At 38.0% G+C, this 21457-nt stretch overlaps 2 protein-coding genes across 3 annotated transcripts in view; both read left to right on the top strand.

Moving 5' to 3' along the window:
• RGS22 (regulator of G protein signaling 22) overlaps positions 1-11377 on the top strand; it is a 153368-nt gene extending 141991 nt beyond the window's left edge. For both annotated transcript variants that reach the window (XM_015145781.3, XM_001096690.5), the window contains exons 24-28: positions 6944-7039; positions 9399-9492; positions 9610-9690; positions 9935-9984; positions 11246-11377. In XM_015145781.3, the coding sequence (XP_015001267.2) occupies positions 6944-7039; positions 9399-9492; positions 9610-9690; positions 9935-9939 (276 nt within the window). In that variant the 3' untranslated portion in view covers positions 9940-9984; positions 11246-11377. The remainder of the gene's footprint in view (positions 1-6943; positions 7040-9398; positions 9493-9609; positions 9691-9934; positions 9985-11245) is intronic.
• Positions 1-21457, top strand: part of COX6C (cytochrome c oxidase subunit 6C) — a 161035-nt gene that overhangs the window by 78423 nt on the left and 61155 nt on the right. The gene's annotated exons all lie outside the window — the stretch shown is intronic.

Here is a 21457-nt window from a genome sequence, read left to right as displayed (position 1 = left end):
CCCTACAAAGGACATGAACTCATCCTTTTTTATGGCTGCATAGTATTCCATGGTGTATATGTGCCACATTTTCTTAATCCAGTCTGTCATTGATGGGCATTTGGGTTGGTTCCAAGTCTTTGCTATTGTGAATAGTGCTGCAATAAACATACATGTGCATGTGTCTTTATAGTAGAATGATTTATAATCCTTTGGGTATATAGCCAGTAATGGGATTGCTGGGTCAAATGGTATTTCTGGTTCTAGATCCTTGAGGAATTGCCATACTGTCTTCCACAATGGTTGAACTAATTTACACTTCCACCAACAGTGTAAAAGTGTTCCTGTTTCTCTACATCCTCTCTAGCATCTGTTATTTCCTGACTTTTTTTTTTTTTTTTTGAGATGGAGTCGTGCTAGTCACCCAGGCTGGAGTGTAGTGGCACAGTCTCCGCTCACTGCAAGCTCCACCTCTCAAGTTCACACCATTCTCCTGCCTCAGCCTCCTGAGTAGCTGGGACTACAGGCGCCTGCCACCACACCCATCTAATTCTTTGTATTTTTAGTAGAGACAGGGTTTCACCATGTTAGCCAGGATGATCTCGATCTCCTGACCTCGTGATCCACCCTCTTTGGCCTCCCAGAGTGCTGGGATTACAGGTGTGAGCCACCATGCCTGGCCTATTTCCTGACTTTTTAACGATCGCCATTCTAATTGGTGTTAGATGGTATCTCATTGTGGTTTTGATTTTTATTTCTCTAATGACCAGTAATGATTAACTATTTTTCATATGTTTGTTGGTCACGTAAATGTCTTATTTTTAGAAGTGTCTGTTCATATCCTTTGCCCACTTTTTGATGGGATTGTTTGTTTTTTCCCTGTAAATTTGTTTAAGTTCCTTGTAGATTCTGGATATTAGACCTCTGTCAGATGGATAGATTGCATATATTTTCTCCCAATCTGTAGGTTGCCTGTTCCCTCTGATAATAGTTTCTTTTGCTGTGCAGAAGCTCTTTAGTTTAATTAGATCCCACTTGTCTATTTTGGCTTTTGTTGTAGTTGCTTTTGGTGTTTTAGTCATGAAGTCTTTGCCCATGCCTATGTCCTGAGTGGTATTGCCTAGGTTTTCTTCTAGGGTTTTTAATGGTTTTTGGTTTTATATTTAACTCTTTAATCCATCTTGAGTTAATTTTTGTATAAGGTTTAAGAAAGGGGTCCAGTTTCAGTTTTCTGCACATGGCTAGTCAGTTTTCCCAACACCATTTATTAAATAGGGAATCCTTTCCCTATTGCTTGTTTTTGTCAGATTTGTCAAAGATCAGATGTTTATAGATGTGTGGTGTTATTTCTGAGGACTCTGTTTTGTTCCATTGGTCTATATATCTGTTTTTGTACGAGTACCATGCTGTTTTTGTTACTGTAGTCATGTAGTATAGTTTGAAGTCAGGTAGTGTGATGCCTCCATCTTTGTTCTTTTTGCTGAGGATTGTCTTGGCTCTATGGGCTCTCTTTGGGTTCCATATGAACTTTAAAGTAGTTTTTTCTAGCTCTGTGAAGAAAGTCAATGGTAGCTTGATGGGAATAGTGTTGAATCTATAAATTACTTTGGGCAGTATGGCCATTTTCGTGATATTGATTCTTCCCATCCCACGATATTGGTTCTTCCTATTCATAAGCCTGAAATGTTTTTCCATTCGTTTGTGTCCTCTCTTATTTCCTTGAGCATTGGTTTGTAGTTCTCCTTAAAGAGGTTCTTCAGATCCCTTGTAAGTTGGATTTCTAGGTATTTTATTTTCTTTGTAGCAATTGTGAATGGGAGTTCACTCATGATTTGGCTCTCTGTCTATTATTGTTGTGGAGGAATGCTTGTGAGTTTTTGCACATTGATTTTGTATTCTGAGACTTTGCTGAAGTTGCTTATCAGCTTAAGGAATTTTTGGGCTGAGACGATGGGGTTTTCTAAATATAAAATCATGTCATCTGCAAACAGAGACAATTTGACTTCCTCTCTTCCTATTTGAATACCCTTTATTTCTTTCTCTTACCTGATTGCCCTGACCAGAACTTTCAGTACTATGTTGAAGAGGAATGGTGAAAGAGGGCATCCTTGTTTTGTGCTGGTTTTCAAAGGGAATCCTTTCAGCTTTTGCCCATTCAGTATGATATTGGCTATGGGTTTTTCATAAATTGACCATATTATTTTGAGATATGTTCCATCAATACCTAGTTTATTGAGTGTTTTTAGCATGAAGGGGTGTTGAATTTTATCAAAGGCCTTTTCTGCATCTATTTAGATAATCATGTGGTTTTTGTTATTGGGTCTGTTTATGTGATGGATTACGTTTATTGATTTGCATATGTTGAACCAGCCTTGCATCCCAGGGATGAAGCCAACTTGATTGTGGTGGATAAGCTTTTTGATGTACTGCTGGATTCAGCTTGCAAATGTTTTATTGAGGATTTTTGCATTGATGTTCATCAGGGATATTGGCCTAAAATTTTCTTTTTTGTTGTGTATCTGCCAGGTTTTGGTATCAGGATGATGCTGGCCTCATAAAATGAGTTAGGGAGGGTCCCTCTTTTTCTATTGCTTGGAATAGTTTCAGAAGGAATGGTACCAGTTCCTCTTTGTACCTCTGGTAGAATTTGGCTGTGAATTCATCTGGTCCTAGGCTTTTTTTAGTTGGTAGGTGACTAATTACGCCTCAATTTCAGAACTTGTTATTGGTCTATTGAGGGATTCAACTTCTTCCTGGTTTAGTCTTGGGAGGGTGTATGTGTCCGTGAATATATCCATTTCTTCTAGATTTTCTAGATTATTTGCATAGAGATATTTATAGTATTCTCTGATGGTAGTTTGTATTTCTGTGGGATCTGTGGTGATATCCCCTTTATCATTTTTTTTATTGTGTCTATTTGATTCTTCTGTCTTTTCTTCTTTATTAGTCTGGGTAGTGGTCTATTTTGTTAATCTTTTCAAAAAACCAACTCCTGGATTCAGTGATTTTTTTGAAGGGTTTTTGGTTTCTGTATCTCTTTTAGTTTTGCTCTGATCTTTGTTATTTCTTATTTTCCACTAGCTTTTGAATTTGTTTGTTCTTTCTTCTCTAGTTCTTTTAATTGTGATGTTAGGGTGTCGATTTTAGATCTTTCCCGTTTTCTGATGTGGGAATTTAGTGCTATAAACTTCCCTCTTAACACTGTTTTAGCTGTGTCCCCGAGATTCTGGTACATTGTGTCTTTGTTCTAATTGGTTTCAAAGAACTTATTTATTTCTGCCTTAATTTTGTTATTTACCCAATAGTCATTCAGGAGCAGGTTGTTCAGTTTCCATGTAGTTGTGCAGTTTTAAGTGAGTTTCTTAATCCTGAGTTCTAGTTTGATTGCACTGTGGTCTGAGAGACTGTTTGTTATGATTTCTGTTATTTTGCATTCGCTGAGGAGTATTTTACTTCCAATTATGTTGTTGATTTTAGAATAAGTGTTACGTGATGCTGAGAAGAATGTATATTCTGTTGATTTGGGGTGGAGAGTTCTGTAGATGTCTATTAGGTCCACTTGGTCCAGAGCTGAGTTCAATCCTGAATATCCTTGTTAATTTTCTGTCTCATTGATCTGTCTAATATTGACAGGTGAGTATTAAAGTCTCCCATTATTATTGTGTGGGAGTCTAAGTCTCTTTGTAGGTCTCTAAGAACTTGCTTTATGAATCTCATGTATTGGGTGCACCTATATTTAGGATATTTAGGATAGTTAGCTCTTCTTGTTGCATTGATCCCTTTACCATTATGTAATGCCCTTCTTTGTCTTTTTTGATCTTTGTTGGTTTAAAGTCTGTTTTATCAGAGACTAGGATTTCTACCCCTGCTTTTTTTTGCTTTCCATTTTCTTGGTAAATATACCACCATTCCTTTATTTTGAGCCTATGCACATGAGATGGGTCTCCTGGATACAGCGCACTGATGGGTCTTGACTCTTTATCCAATTTGCCAGTTCGTGTCTTTTAATTGGGGCATTTAGCCTATTTACATAAGGTTAATATTGTTATGTGTGAATTTGATCCTGTCATCATGATGCTAGCTGATTATTTTTCACATTACTTGATACAGTTTCTTCATAGTGTCATTGGTCTTTGTATTTTGGTGTGTTTTTGCAGTAACTGTTACCAGTTTTTCCTTTCTATATTTAGTGCTTCCTTCAGGAGCTCTTGTAAGGCAAGCCTGGTGGTCACACAATCCCTCAGCATTTGTTTGTCTGTAAAGGATTATTTCACCTTCACTTATGAAGCTTAGTTTGGCTGGATATGAAATTCTGAGTTGAAAATTCTTTTCTTTAAGGATGTTGAATATTGGCCCCCACTCTCTCCTGGCTTACCCTACAGGGTTTCTGCCAAGAGATCCACTGTTAGTCTGATGGGCTTCCCTTTTTGGGTATCCTGACCTTTGTCTCTGGCTGCCCCTAACATTTTTTCCTTCATTTCAACCTTGGAGAATCTGATGATTACATATCTTGGGGTTGCTCTTCTCGAGGAGTATCTTAGTGGCATTCTCTGTATTTCCTGAATTTGAATGTTGGCCTGTCTTGCTAGGTTGGGGAAATTCTCCTGGATAATATCCTGAAGTGTTTTTTCCAGCTTGGTTCCATTCTCCCTGTCACTTTCAGGTACACCAATCAAATGTAGATTTGGTCTTTTCACATAGTCCCATATTTCTTGGAGGCTTTGTTTGTTCCTTTTCATTCTTTTTCTCTAATCTTGTCTTCACAAGTTTTCATGAAGTTGATCTTCAATCCATTCTTCTGTTTGATCAGTCTGGCTATTGATATTTGTGTATGCTTCATGAAGTTCTTGCGCTGTGTTTTTCAGCTCCATTAGGTCCCAGGTTGACTTCACACTGCTGTGCTGGCAGCGAGAATTTCAAGCCAGAGGATCTTAGCTTGCTGGGGTCCTTGGGGATGGGACCCACTGAGTGAGACCACTTGGCTCCCTGGCTTCAGCCCCCTTTCCAGGGGAGTGAATGGCTCTGTCTCACTAGGGTTCCAGGCTCCACTGGGATACCAAAAAAAAAAAAAAAAAAACCTGGAGCTAGCTCGGTGTCTGCCCAAATGGCTGCCTACTTTTGTGCTTGAAACCCAGGGCTCTGGTGGCATAGGCATCCAAGGGAATCTCCTGGCCTGCGGGTTGCAAAGACCGTGGGAAAAGCATAGTATCTGGGCTGGAGTGCATCGTTCCTTACGGCACAGTCCCTCATGGCTTCCCTTGGCTAGGGGAGGGAGTTCCCCAACCCCTTGCACTTCCCGGGTGAGGCAACACCCCACCCTGCTTCTGCTCACACTCCATGGGCTGTACCCACTGTCTAACCAGTCCCAATGAGATGAACCGGTACCTCAGGAGGAAATGCAGAAATCACCCTCCTTCTGTGTTGGTCTCGCTGGGAGCTGCAGACCTGAGCTGTTCCTATTCAGCCATCTTGCCAGATGAGGTACCTAAAATAGTCAAATTCATAGAAACAGAAAGTAGAATAGAGGTTGCCAGGGTCTAGGGATAGAAGGCAATGAGGAATTATTATTTAATGGGTACAGAGCTTCTGTTTCAGATAATGAAGTTCTAGAAATGAAAAGTAGTTGGTATGGACTACGTATTTTTGTTCCTCAAAATTCATACGTTGAAACTCTCATATTATTTTTAAAGACTAATTTGAAAGGCATGAAATGTTGTTCTTATTTTCATGGCTTTGATTAGTAGGGATATTGAAAAAATTGTCCATTTTTGTTAAGCAGTAGCATTTCCTCTTTGGGGAGGCTTCTGTGGTATCTCTTCTTTACTCCTCTGTTGGCTTTTTTCCTTAAAGATTTGTATTAAATGAAATGCAATTATGCATGGTTCTTTTTTGTTATAATTACTTCAAATGTGTTTTTCTCTTAAATTTGGGTAAGTTATTTTTTTCTTTTTTTAAAGAAATTTAATTAATTTTTTATTTGTCTAGATTTAGGAGTACAAGTGCAGTTGTGTCACATGGGTATGTTGTGTGTGGTAAAGTCTAGGCTTTGAAGTATACTCATCACCCAAATAGTGTATGTTGTACCCAACAGGTTGTATTTCATCCTTCACTTGCCTCCCACTCTCCCAACTTTTGGAGTCACCAGTGTCTGTTACTCTACTCTGTATGTCTGTGTGTACCTATCATTTAGCTCCCACTTACAAGTGAGAACATGTGGTTTTTGACTTTCTGTTTCTGAGTAAGAACATGACCTAAATTTCTAATGAGTGTTGCTAATTAAATTATCTATGAAACACCCTTTTCCTAGAATATTATCTGTTGAAAGTGATTATATTCATTTTATCATTCAGCAAACCTTTTAGTGCATAAGATCATTCATCCACTGAAAATGGTGATGTAACTTATTAATTTCATCATTCAGCAAATTATTTGAGTGCATACTATGTGGCAGACACTGTTCTACAGCAGATAAACAATGGTAAATAATACAAAGGCCCAGTGTACATTCCAGTTCTATATTTTCACATTTTCACAACATATTCTACATGAAAAGGCAGATTTAAAAAGAGCAAATATAGTTAGATTCTATTTGTATAAAATTTATATAATAAAATATAAAGATTAAAATTGTGAATCTACACATTTTCCCTAGTGAGAAATATGGATGGATGTTCATGAAAATGTTTATAGTGGTTTTTCTTGGATTCCAGAATTTGGGAATGATTTTTACATTCAACTTAATCATTTCTCTCATTTATTTTAAAGCATTTTTATATTAGTATGAAATAAAATTAAAGATCAAAGCAGGAGACTGTCACATTAGTGATATTGACTTGATGAAACCTCAAGTGCAGCACTCACTATGAAATATTGTGTTGTATGATGTTACAACTCCTTAACCATAATTTTATATTAACATAGCATTATCTTTTTTGGGGAATAATTTAATTTAATATAATTACAGGATGGAATCAAACAATATGCAAATACTTCAGTGCCTGCTATCAAAACTGCTCTACTCAGTGATTCCTTCCTAGGCCTCCAACCATATGGCCGACAGGTAAGCATGCAAGATGGTGCAGACCTCATTTCCCCTCTAGAGCACTGGATAGTGGAATGCAGCAACTCAGTCATTGTACAGTACTAGAAATGTGTTTGTTTGAAAATAAGCCTACAATTATAATAGTAGGAGAGATTGAAGGGAGTTTCTTTGAGCCTTCAGAGAGCGTTACAATTTCAGCCAATCCCAGATAGTTTAATAAAGAAAAATAACTTCTTGAGATACATGAGGAAGACTTAAATTGCAGAAGTTGAAATGATCACCTTGTTGGAAAAGCAAATAAGACAGATACGGTGTAATAGAGAGAACAAGATGGAATATATATAGGATGTTGTATTCTTGGGTTAAAAAATGACAGAAGAATGTCAAATGCTTAGTCTCAAATTTTTAGTTTTTTGAAGTAGTCATAAAATTAACCATACATGGCCACCAACCAATACATTATGGTGTCTGTGTTCACATTTACATTTATAACTAGTACATTACTGTTACTTCCCTGAAATTTCATATGTTTAACTTATGTCTATTTTTGATGACTTGTATTGAAAGCATTTGTATCTTGGGATAATACTAACTCAAGAAACAATCTTTTTGGCATTTAGGAATGTCAAGTAAGTTCAGTTACCCAGCTAAGATAACTGGCCAACTATGAAGCTATTATTGAGAGAAGAGAAATATCCAATTTTGTGGAACTGTATACTGAAAGAGATATCTAAAAGCCTATGATACCTAGTAAATAATACCATTCATTAGCAAATGACTAGCATTAAATTTTAGAAACAGTGTGAAAGAGGGAAATGTCCAGTTAGAGATACTAGGTTTCTTCTTTTTTTTTTTTTTTTTTTTTTTTTTGAGGCTGGGTCTTGCTCTGTCACCCAGGCCGGAGTGCAGTGGTACGGTAACTCTTTGCAGGTTAAAAGGTGTAAGGGCTCTTTGCAACCTCAACTTCCTAGGCTCAAGGAATCCTTACTTCAGTCTCCCAAGTAACTGGGACTACAGGCGCACACCACCATGCCTGGCTAATTTTTTTGTATTTTTTGTAGATATAAGGTTTCGCCATATTTCCCAGGCTGGTCTCAAACTCCTGGACTTGTGCGATCCTCACACCTTAGCCTCCCAAAGTGCTAGGATTACAGTCGTGAGGTAACAGGCTTCTAATCTTTGTTTTATCACAAGTCAGTATTAACCCCGAAACCTGGATATAATCACATAATTTCCTTTGAGCCACTTACCTTATCTGTTAAAAGAGAGAGCGAGTAAGGGATGATGATGATGATGATGATGATGATGATGATGATGATGCTATCTTGTCATATTCAAGATTTTTGTAAGAAACTAAAAAATTTTTAGAAACCAAAGATATTTTATAAATACAAATGTAGCTTATTATGACTTCTGTTTAAAGTATACATGTTGAATTACTTTAGCAATTTGTAAAGTAATAATACACTGACATTTTGTAAATGTAGATACCCTATACAGTTGTTCCTCAGTATCCACTGTGGGGTGGTTCCAAGACTACCTGCAGATTTCAAAATCTGAAGATGCTCATGTCCCTGATATAAAACAACATGGTATTTGCATATAACCTATCCACATCCTCCCATATACTTTGAATCACCTCTAGATTACACATATTACCTAAGTATTATACTATAGCATAAGTAAATGCTATGTATATAGTTATACTATATATTTTATTTGTATTATGTTTTGTTGATTTTAAAAAATATTTTTGATCTGCAATTGGGTTGAATCTGAAGATGCAGAAGCTGTGGATGTGAAGGGCTCACTGTATATGCATTTGTTTTAAATAGATTTTGCACATTGAAGAATTATAATGAATCCAAATGCAAAATTACTCTCCCCCTAAAACTTGATTTACGTCAAATGGAATATATAGAGCTCTTTCCTAAGCACTAAATTTAATATCAAATTGAATATATAAAGATGACTGAATAGCTATCAAGATATCTGTAAAGCTTTTGTTAACATTGATTCACTGAGAAATAGAATATCACCACCCTCACGTTCCCACCCCATCTCCTCCCTTCGAACCAGGGAATTTAAATATTTTGTCAAGGCTATGGAAGAAAATACACTTACTTTATCATAAATATTTGTATGAAAATGGACTAAGGTAGGTTGATAATAATTTGTGGTACCCAGTTAAAAGGTGACCTGGGCACGTTCAGTTGGTGAAAATTCATATCATTATAAACTTGTGATGTGCACTTTTCTTTATGTGTGTTATACTTTAATACAAATTTAAATGAAGAGGCTGATAGAAGACATCTTACCTTCAGTTTATTTCCTAAGGCAAACATTTCAGAATTAACTTTGAAAATTGTTTTTTTAGCCAACCTGGTGCTACTCAAAGTATATAGAAGCCTTAGAACAGGAGAGAATTCTTCTTAAGATCCAAGAAGAACTAGAAAAAAAGTTGTTTGCGGGTAATTTTTGCTTTTTGCCTACAAGGTTACTTTTTTGTCTTTTATCACAGATTAATTTTAGAAGACTTTGCCAATATTTACTTTACTGTTTTTCTTATCTCTTTTATTTTCACGCAGGCTTGCAACCTCTCACAAATTTTAAGGCTAGTGCTTCAACTATGTCTTTGAAAAAGAATATGTCTGCCCACAGCAGCCAGAGTGAGTTCCCAGTGTAGTCTATCTTCAGTTCTTTCTTTCTTTTTGTTGGAGTTCTGCCTCTCACCTGGCCATTCAGAATGTACAGGGAGGAAGCGGGGAGGACCGACCCCTCCACCCTGTTCTGCCCCCCAACCCAGGAGAATTTCTCCATGTGTGTGAATCCTGCTTCTCTCTGTCTCGATTCCTCTCCTCTGCTACGGAGGAAAGACTAACATATATACATAAAACTTCATGTCTTTTCCAGAGTGACAGCATTCATGTGAGTGTTTCCATCCTGCTGCTGATAGGCTCAAGGTATGTCATAGTCTGAATGTTGGTTGGTCCCACACATGTCCTCTTAATACACTCATTCATGTACATGCACGCATGCACATACACACAGCATACCACACATATAACATGTCCCACTAATAAATCGATGGGGAGGAAAGCCTTGCCTCCCTTTTGAATGGCACAGTCTCCTAAGAAGTAAGGCCTCTGGAGAGTAACCATGTATTGCTTTTATTTACTCCTTGTCTGTTCTCTTCTGCAAAGAACATATATGGAAGAATGGGCTGTAGTTCAGTTTTCCCAAGATTTTCTAAGCTGGGAATATTAGAAGGAGCTTAAAATTTAAAAAAACAACAAAAAACAAAACAAAAAAAAAACCAAAACAACAACAACAACAACAACAAAAACACTAAAAATTGAGGGCCCTTCTCCCATGCAGATTCTGAGGTGATTATACAGTTTTGATTGGATACTAGTGTTAGAGTTTAAGAAAGCCTTACAAAGTAGTCTAGTAGTATAATGTAGTACAACATGTAATTCATTGACCTAATACTTGAAGAACCGAGTTAAATGTCCTGTTTCTTTTATCTTTTGCCTTGTAGATTAGCTTTTTGGTTTCTTAACATCCTTAGTTTTCTGGTTCTTGGGAGGTTTGATGAGTAGGCCTTAATGTTCTTAGGCTACTCATTGTTTTTCTCTTCTAGTTTACCCTAGCCTCTACATTCTTTTGCCCATTTCTCCACCCCTCAGGCCAGCCTCATAGTCCCCCTAACATTTGCTGACACTCCTGCTCACTTTTTGATCCCTATGACAGCTGTATTATTCCGTTCTCATGCTGCTATGAAGAAATACCTGAGATTGGGTAATTTATAAAGGAAAGAGGTTTAATTGACTCACAGTTCCATGTGGCTGGGGAAACCTCAGGAAACTTACAATCATGGCTGAAGGGGAAGCAAACATGTCCTTCTTCAAGAGGCAGCAGGAGACAGAAGTGCCAAGCAAAAGTGGGGAAAGACCCTTATAAAACCATCAGATCTCATGTGAACTCACTCACTATCATGAGAACAGCCTGAGGGTAACCACCCCCATGATTCAGTTACCTCCCACTGGGTCCCTCCCATGACATGTGGGAATTATGGGAACTACAAAACGAGATTTCGATGGGGACACAGCCAAAGCATATCAAGAAACTCTATGAAAGTTTTTTGTTGTTTTGCATTTATATTTGCATTTATATTTTTTATATAGATGTTTATATTTTCATCCATTTATTTTTACTTTGCAGGAATTCTTTAAACCAGATTTTGCTGACATGAGAAGCTCCAGTGATTTGTTTTTTTGAAGGTCTGTATCAGAACAAGCCTAACATCTAAATAAAGTTTGATTCTCAATTATCCAGATGGATAAAGAAAGAAAATTTGGCTTGTCTTACTCTTGCAGTTTTAAAATTATAGCTATTCTGTACACATGACATACAAGACTATAAGAATTGTTTAACTTATTTAGAATAAAACAACTACTATCTAGGTTTGAAGAACCAAAATGTTTTGCTTATCACAGTCATTAAGGAAGTATAATGCTATGTTCCTCAAGTCACCTTTCAACAAATATTCCTTGAGCATTTACTGTATTTGGTTAACAGATGTATTCAGCAGGTGATTAGGGGACAAATATTCCAAGTGGTAAATTGACCCAAAACATAAAAGAAGAGCCTTCCCTACCCCATCCCCAACTCTAAAGGAACTAAGTTGTTATTATTATTATTATTATTAGTAGTAGTAGTAGTAGTAGTAGTAGTAGTAGAGATGGTGTCTCACTCTGTTGCCCAGGCTGGAGTACATTAACACGATCTTGGCTCACTGCAACCTCTGCCCCCTGGGTTCAAGCGATTCTCCTGCCTCAGCCTCCCGAGTAGCTGGGACTACAGGCATGTGCCATCACGCCTGGCTAATTTTTGTATTTTAGTAGAGACAGGGTTTTGCCACGTCGGCCAGGCTGGTCTCAAACTCCTGACATCAAGGGATCTGCCTGCCTAGGCTTTCCAAAGTGATGGGATTACAGGCATAAGCCACCATGCCCTGCCAGGAACTATATATTAAAGCAGTGGTTCTCAGACTATAGTGTGCTTAAGACTTACTTGTGACATTTGCTAGCAACGTGCATTCCCAAGCCCCCTCCCTGAGTGTCGCATTCAGTAGTTCTTGGGCTGGACCCAGGAATCTCACTCTTTAACAGACACCTGAAGTGACTCTGATGCAATGTGCCATAAACCACTGTTCGAAATAAACTGTTATGGCAGCAAGAAAAGAGTGTCAAAAGGTAAAAGCCACCTTATTAACTGGAACTATATTGTGGCAAAGAGAACCCAGACATATACCCTCCTATACTTTTCCTGGAAGAAAAGGAGAGTGTGTAAGAAATGACCTGGGAGAATCATCTGGGAGCCTTGTGACTCAAGAGCTCTGAGGTATGACCTAGATCACCACATTGGAAGCCCCGGACTTCCAGTTTTGTATAATCCCAGAAAGCATTTTCAAAGCAGAAACTGCCACTCCAGATTATCTGAAGAGTTAGATATTTTAAATGGGTAAACTATTAGGAGATCTACTTCAGAGATCATTTTTTTCTTCTAAAGCAGTGCGCTTTCAGTAGTGTTTGTTTGTTTGTTTTATAATCATTGGAACCCTGTAGTTTCCTGTGCTCCTACAGTGCCACATACCCTGTAGTGTAGTGGCCATGAAGTTTCCTTTTCTTCTGACTTCTACTCTTGTGCTGTCTTCTCTGGTTTTAATTGAGCATTTTATATGATTCCATTTTCTCTCCTCTCTTAGCATATCAATTATACCTTCTAAATTTTTCTTATTCATTGCCCTAGAGTTTGCAATTTATATTTACTACTAATAAAAGTCCACCTTCAAATGACACGATAGTGCTTCAAGGGTAGTGCAAGTACCTTATAACAGAGTGTTCCCAATCTCTCCCTCCTCCCCTTTATCGCAATGTTGTCATTCATTTCTCTTATCCATAAGCTATATTCACTGAACACATTGTTGCTATTACTATTTTGAACAAACTGTTATCTGTTAGATCAGTTAAGAATGAAAAAAATAAAACATATTATTTTACCTTTTTCCTTTATTCCTTTTCTGATGCTTTTTCTTTCTTTTTATAGGTCTGCATTTCTGACCTATATAATTTTCCTTCTCTCTGAAGAACTACTTTTAACATTCCTTGCAAGGCAGATCTACTGGAAACAAATTCCTTTGATTTTGTTTGCCTTAAAAAGTCTTTATTTCTCCTTTACTTTTAAATGATAATTTCATAGAACACAGAATTCTAGGTTAGTGGGATTTTTTTTTTCCTTTCAACACTTAAAATATTTCACTCTACTCTCCTCTTGCTTGCATGGTTTCTGAAGATAAATCAGATGTAATTCTTATCTTTGCTCCTCTATAGGTATTGTTTCCACTGCTACCCTCTGGCTTCTTTGAAGGTTTTCTCTTTGTCTTTGATTTTCTGCAAATAGAAATATGCTATTCCTAGGTATAGATTTTTTTGGCATTATCCTACTTGGTGTTCTCAAAACTTCCTGGATCTGTGGTTTGATGTCTATCATTAATTTTGGAAAATCCTTAGTCATTATTACTTCAAATATTTATTCTCTTCCTTTCTTTCTTTTCCTTCTGGTATTTCTATTATATATATTTACCCTCCCCCCCACCTTTTTTGTCCCACAGTTCTTGGATATTCTATTCTGTCTTCTTCATTCTATTTTCTCTTTGCATTTCAGTTCTGGAAGTTTTTATTGATCTCTCTTCAAGTGCAGTTATTTTTTCCTCAGCTGTATGTAGTCTGTTGATGACCCCATCAATAGCATTCTTCATTTCTATTTGATTTTTTTCTTAGACTTTCCCTCTCTGTGCTTACACTGCCCATCTGTTCTTGTATGTTATCTAATTTTTAAATTAGAGCTTGTAGCATGTTAATCATAGTTATTTTAACTTTCTATTCTGATAATTCCAATAACTCTGTCTTATCTGAGTCTGGTTCTGATGCTTGCTTTGTCTCTTCAGACTGTTTTTTGCCTTTTTGCATGCCTTGTAATTTTTTTCTTGGAAGCAAGACATGATGTATTAGATAAACGGATATGAGGTCAGTAGGTCTTAAGTGTAAAATTTCATGTTTTTCTGGCTAGGAGTTAGGCTGTATTTACTGTTTGCTGTAGCGGTGGCATTAGAGGCTGAAATTTCCTCTATGCCTTTGTTTTTCTCTCCCCTGTTGTTTTGGGCTTTTCATAGAGACTCTTTGATACAGTGCCTGAGACTTGAAGTTCTCTTAGCTAAAATCTCTGTTATTATACAACAGACCTATTGATGGGGTGGTAGGGCGGGAGAAGGGGAAAGCATTTTATAGTTCCATGATTAGGTTCTCAGTGTTTTATTGAAACTAAGTTGGGTATTTATTTCCCTTCCCCTAGGTTGTTAGGGCTTTGGTAAAACCCTCTTCTGTTAGGTTCCGGTAAAATAGTTTCCCTTGAGTCAGGCCTTGTTAAGAATAGAAAACTCTTGGTGTGTTTCAAAATGGTGACTTTATTCCTCCCTCTGCCAGAGCAGATGAGGATTTTTCTCTGGTCTTCACGGGAGAACCTGATGGGCCTCCTGTAGGTAAAACTCAAGAAAGTATGGATGCGCCCCAAGACTGGACTTCCTCAGAATCTTTAATTCTCAAGTTAGTCGACACTAAGCCTCCAGAAATTTGTTAATTACAGTTTCAAGTATTCCTCCAGATAGTGGCTGCAGCTGCAGGCTCCTGCTCCCACTAAGCTGTAATTGTCTGTATCTGCCCGTCTATCTCCAGTTTTAGTGGCAGCAGTTTGCTCTATTACCATAATTCTTTGATGGATCCAAGAAGAGTTGTTGATTTTCAGTTTTTTCGGCATTTTTCTTGTTGTGAGGATGGTAATGATGACCTCCACATTCTTTACTTGGGCCCTGAAGTTTGATACCTGTATTTTTAAAGTATTTTGTAGTCAGTTTTGTGCTTAAGATAAAATTAAGAGGCCAGGCATTGTGGCTCATGCCTATAATCCAAGTGCTTTGGGGGGCTAAGACAGGAGGATTGCTTGAAGCTAGGAGTTTAAGACCAGCCTGGACAACATAGTGAGAACCCATATCTACAAAAAAATGAAAATATTAGCTGGGTGTAGTGGTGCATGTGTGTAGTCCCAGCTATTTGGGAGGCTGAGGCAGGAGACTCACTTGAGCCCAGGAGTTTGAGGTTACAGTGAACTATGATCATGCCACTGCCCACCAGCCTGGGTGACAGAGCAAGACCCTGTCTCCAAAAAAAAGAAAAGAAAAAGGTTAATTTAATAATTTAAAGTTTTGTGTTATATATACATTTTAAATTGATGGTAATTTTGTATCATAAATATTTACATATTCCTTTTTAGCCTACCCTAAAAGCATCCCACAGCATGGGCTCATCCCAGTTTATGCCACCAGAGGCAATTTCCTTGTATTAATGTGCCCATGAAGTATCATCTGTAGTTCTACCAGTTTTTAACATTTCTTCAATGCATCTTCTCCTTTTTCCCCTTCATTATTGGATGACTGTCTTATTCCAGAGCCTTATCACCTTGGATATGGGTCCTAATTAGTATCTCTTTCTCCTGCCTGTCCACTTTACAGCCATCCTGAGTGATCTTTCTAAACCTTGTGAAATTCCCTTCTCTAAATACATCATTGAGATGATTGGTAAACCTGTTATTAGTAAAATAGAAGTTCTTCATTTAGCAAGATATACATATAAGGCCCCCCTATTGAGAGGTGAAGCCAGCTGGACTTCCTGGGTCGAGTGGGGACTTGGATAACTTTTCTGTCTAGCTAAAGGATTGTATATGCACCAATCAGCACTCTGTAAAAACACAGCAGTCAGTGCTCTCTGTCTAGCTAAAGGATTGTAAATGCACCAATCAGTGCTCTGTGTCTACCTAAAGGATTGTAAATGCACCAATCAACACTCTGTGTCTAGCTAAAGGATTGTAAACGCACCAATCAGCACTCTGTAAAAATGCACCAGTCAGTGCTCTGTGTCTAGCTAAAGGATTGTAAACACACCAATCAGCACTCTGTAAAAATGCACCAATCAGTGCTCTGTTTCTAGCTAAAGGATTGTAAATGCACCAATCAGCATGCTGCAAAATGGACCAATCAGCTTTCTGTAAAATGAACCAATCAGCAAGATGTGGGCGGGGCCAAATAAGGGAATAAAAGCTGGCCACCCGAGCCAGCAGTGGCTACCCTCTTGGATCCTTTTCCATGCTGTGGAAGCTTTGTTCTTTCGCGCTTCACAATAAATCTTACTGCTGCTCACTCTTTGGGTCCTCACTCCCTTTATGAGCTGTAACACTCACCACGAGGGTCTGTGGCTTCATTCCTGAAGTCAGCGAGACCACGAACCCACCAGGAGAAACAAACAACTCTGGACGTGCCACCTTTAAGAGCTGTAACACTCACTGCAAAGGTCTGCAACTTCACTCCTGAAGTCAGCGAGACCACAAACCCACGAGAAGAAAGAAACTCCAGACACATCTGAACATCTGAAGGAACAAACTCCAGTCACACCATCTTTAAGAACTGTAACACTCACTGCGAGGGTCCGCGGCTTCATTCTTGAAGTCAGCGAGACCAAGAACTCACCGGAAGGAACCAATTCCGGACACACTATCTTCTGAGACATTCGGATCAGGCATTTGTTCTTCTGGGAAGCTATCTTTGGTATTCTTCCCTTACTACAGATGCCCCAAATAACTACAGAAGTTATCCTCTTCTGTCCTATCACTGTCTTGTTCACTGTTCTGTAATACAGCATTAGTCACAATGACTGTAACTTTTAAATTATATGTGTGTATACCCTAATACAGTTGTTATTTGGCTTTCCATTCTATCACCTTATATAGAACATTTAAAATAGATGTATGTTAAATATTTGTTGAAAAAGATGAAGGAAATAGCTCCACTATAAAATTCCAGCAAGGTAAAAATCACTGCTCATCTAAGAAAGTTCAATATAATGCTATTCATAAAAAAGTGCCATTAATAGTCTTTATAATTATACATATATAGTAATATGGAATTTTATGTGAAGTGTGAAACTTTTGTCCTATCTACATCATTTTTCATATCTGTGTTATGTCTCTAAGATAATAAATTAATACTTCTTGAATCACATTAAATCACTTTAGGCTGGCATTTCTCAACCTCAGCACTAGTAACATTTTTGGCCAGATAACTATTTATTGTGGAGGGCTGTGCTGTGCATTGTAGGATGTTTAACAACGTCCCCGACCTCTTACCCATTATGCCAGTAGCACCTCTCCAGTTGTGGCAACTCAAAATATATTTAGATATTTTGCTACATCGTCTTTAGTTGAAAACCACTGCTTTGGACTTTTGGACATTTTTATGTTGTATTTTTTGAAATCTCTGATGATAATGGAATCTTTAAATTCTAATTCTATATCATATACTTTTAAAAGTATCATACCTGCTAGCTCCGTAAAACTACCAACAGTGTCTTCTAAATCAGTGATGACTCATTTGTTTTAGTGAGTATCTATACTAAAGCCACTTGAATAATTTATTTCCTTTTACATAATCTTTGAAAACATAATGCCTAACAGAGATGCTCAGCCAATGTTTGTTGAATTAATAAAACTTAAAATAAGTTTTCTATTTACACTTAGTGTAACATAAACTATATTTTAGGTAATCTTAAAAGTGCCCTTAAATCTGATTTGGGTGTGTATAAATAAATAAGCAAATAAATTATAATAGTGTCATATTTTTGCATATGATGTGCTGCTTGATATTATAAATTCTCTTGAAGAAAGACAGCTCCCTTTTGGAATGTTCCTAGGATTTAAAAACAGACAAGGCTAGGTGCAGTGGCCCACACCTGTAATCTCAGCACTCTGGGGAAGCTAAGACAGGTGGATTGCTTGAGCCCAGGAGTTGGAGACCAACTGGGGAAACAAGGTGAAACATCTTCTCTAGAAAAAATACAAAAAGTTACCTGGCATGGTGGCACATGCCTGTAGTCCCCATTACTCAGGAGGCTGCAGTGAGAGGATTGCTTGAGCCTGGGGGGTCGAGGTTACAGTGAGCCATGATCATGCCACTGCACTTCAGCCTGGAAACCCTGTCAAAACAACAACAACAACAACAACAACAAGACAACCCCAGAAAGTACTAGGTATACTGTATCAACTTATGTTCTTCAAAACAGGGTAAATTGAGCTCGTACTTTGTGTGTTTACATTATTATTTGAAGTAAATAAGTATGTTTTAAGAAGTTTTTTTAAACCAACCAAACATCAGTGAAATAAGTATATTTTGAAATAAATACAATGGTGAAATAATCCAAAAGTAATGTGGCCAGTTGGATCAGATTCAGCTTGTATATAATTTTTAAAAATAAGCAAATTTAGTATTAAAGGCATATATTAATTTATGTTATTTTTCTTTTTTTTCTTTTTTTTTTTTTTGAGATGGAATCTCACTCTGTTCCCCAGGCTGGAGGGCAGTGATGTCATCTCGGCTCACTGCAACCTCTGCCCCTTGGGTTCAAGTGACTCCCCTGCCTCAGTCTCCCGAGTGTTGGGATTACAGGTGTGTGCCACCATGCCAGGCTAATTTTTTGTATTTTTAGTAGAGATGGGGTTTCACCATGTTAGCCAGGACGGTTTCGATCTTCTGACCTCATGATCTGCCCACGTCGGCCTCCCAAAGTGTTGGGATTACAGATGTGAGCCACCATGCCAGGCCAATTTATGTTATCTTCTTAAATGTGTATGTTCATCATTTGTCATATAATTGAAAATTACTTAATAGTACATAATCTGGAAAAAATTGCGTTTTCTTTTTAAATTGGCATACTCTCCAGAATTACAGTGAAATTTCTGCCTCAAAAAATAGATGCTATATATCCAATGATTCAGTAGAATTTGGTTCTGAACCAGGCATCGTGACTCACACCTGTTATCCCAGCACTTTGGGAGGCCCAGGTGGGAGGATAGCTTGAGCCCAGGAGTTTGAGACTAGCCTGGGCAACATAGTGAGATGCTGTCTCTACAAAAATTTTAAAAATTAGCTAAGAGCAGTGTTGAGTGCCTAAAGTCCTAGCTACTCTGGAGGCTGAGGTGGGAGGATCACTTAAGCCCAAGAGTTCAGGGTTACAGTGAGCTATGATCATGCCACTGCACTCCAGCATGGATGACAGAGCAAGACCCTGTCTCAGAAAAGAAAAAAGAAAAGAAAAGAAAAAAGAGAAAAGAAAAGAAAAATTTGATTCTGGTCCTGGATCTGTTGCTGCCTTTCTGATTTGGGGCCATTTATTTAACCCCTTTAAGCCACAGTTTATTTTATTTTTTTTATAAAGAACTCAGGGTCCTTTTTTAGCTCAATATTATGTGATTCCATGAGTTTATAACATTAAAGCTTTTTAATGTATAACTGTCTATAGAGTTTTGGTCTATTTTTCAATGAGCACTTATTTTTATATTTTGAATTAGAGTCTTAGATCAAATTTTTCTGAGAAGAATAATTCAGTTGGATGTGGTAGCTCACGCCTATAATCCCAGCACTTTGGGAGGCCAAGGCAGGTGGATCACGAGGTCAGGAGATCGAAACCATCCTGGCCAACATGGTGAAACCCCATCTCTACTAAAAATACAAAAATTAGCTGGGCGTGGTGGCTCATGCCTGTAGTCCCAGCTACTCAGGAGGCTGAGGCAGGAGAATCGCTTCAACCAGGAGGCGGAGGTTGCAGTGAGCCAAGATCGTGCCACTGCACTCCAGCCTGGGCAACAGAGCAAGACTCTGTCTCAAAAAAAAAAAAAAAAAAGAATTCAACTTCTATACTATTTCCTTTTACAGAGTCAAATACTTAGGGTATTGCCTGGCCCTAAAATAGTTACTGTTCTAGAAAAAAAAAAAAATTCAACAGTACATGATAATAGTAAGTGGTACTCTCCCTCCTTACCGCCATTGTAACAGTGACAGAAAATGTGTTTCCCAACATATTTTCTACTCTTACTCCTTTTAGTAATGGAATCCCAAGTTTTTGTTGTGCCCATGGTGACCTAACTGGAGTTAACTGTCATTTCCCAATCTACCTCGCAGGTAGATACAGCCATCTGACCAAGTTCAGGCTTAGGGGTTGTGAAGAGAAGTGTATGATATCCGTTCAATACTTTTAAATAAATGAAAATGCTCGCCAACCATTTTCTCTCTTTTCCCTTTCTGTAAGCTGGGTCATAATTATGATGCTGGCTGGCAGCCTTTCAATATGTAGATGGAGTAGATGGAGCATCTAAGGAATTACGGAGCCTGGGTCTCTGGAAGACCTCATGAAAGAAAGCTGCCGCACACTGGACTGCTATGTGAGATAAAAACAAATCCCTCTCTTGTCTGAGTCACTTTATTTGTGTGCCTTTTGCTACAGCAGCTTATCCTATACCTTAACTATGCAAAAATTACCTGCAGGAGTAGGGAACTACCAGAAGAACAAAAACCTAAAATATGTGGCATTGATTAAGCAGTCAGTCAGTGGGCAGCAAGGCAACAGATAATTGCAAGCTAGAAAGGTGGTGGCCAGACTGGGTGTCATGGCTCATGCCTTTAATCCCAGCACTTTGGGAGGCTGAGGCAGAAGGATTGCTTGAGTCTAGGAACTCAAGACTAGCCTGGACAACATAGTGAAACCTGTCTCTACAAAAAATAATAATAATAAAAAAACTAGCCAGGCATGGTAGCGCACCACCTGTAATCCCAGCTACTTTGGGTGGCTGAGGTGGGAGGATTGCTTGAGCCTGGGAGGTCGAGGCTGCAGTGAACTGTGGTTGTGCCACTGTACTCTAGCCTGGGTGACAAAGTGAGATCCTGTCTCTAAAAATAAAAATTTTAAAAAGGTGAAGATGGTGACCTTTGTAATACTATGACAAAATATTTGGTAAAACTGTTACTTGTGATAATTTAGAAGGCAGACCATGAGACTAGTAAGCCCATAGCTTTGTAAAGGAAGAGGTTAAAAAAAAGAATGTTGGTGTGTGTTTGTGTGTTGGTTGCCCGTTTCTGCTTTTAGCAAGATATGATGAAGATAAATCAGTCAAGCATTAACCAGTTTACAAGTAGAAATGGAAGAGAATACAACTCAACCAAGGGAGGCACACTCTCTGACTGTGGCTTGCAGTTAAAATTGGTGTAAAATCTAATAATTAGAAGCCTCAAAGTTGGGAAAGACAATTGCAACTATTCCCTGTAAAGCTGAGCCTTTGGTCATTGCCTTTTACAAAAGTTTCTCAGTAAGACCTTTCATCTGGACAATGGTAGCCCAGTAATAAAGGTCAAAGTAAAGGTGTTGCCATCCTAATCTAGCCTATTGTTTTAGATTACCTTAAAATAGCCACCATTAAATAGTAGAGAGAGAACTGAGC

The sequence above is a fragment of the Macaca mulatta genome, chromosome 8 (genome assembly GCF_049350105.2).
Source record: "Macaca mulatta isolate MMU2019108-1 chromosome 8, T2T-MMU8v2.0, whole genome shotgun sequence".
NCBI lineage: Eukaryota > Metazoa > Chordata > Mammalia > Primates > Cercopithecidae > Macaca > Macaca mulatta.
This window is presented reverse-complemented; position numbering and strand designations above follow the sequence as displayed.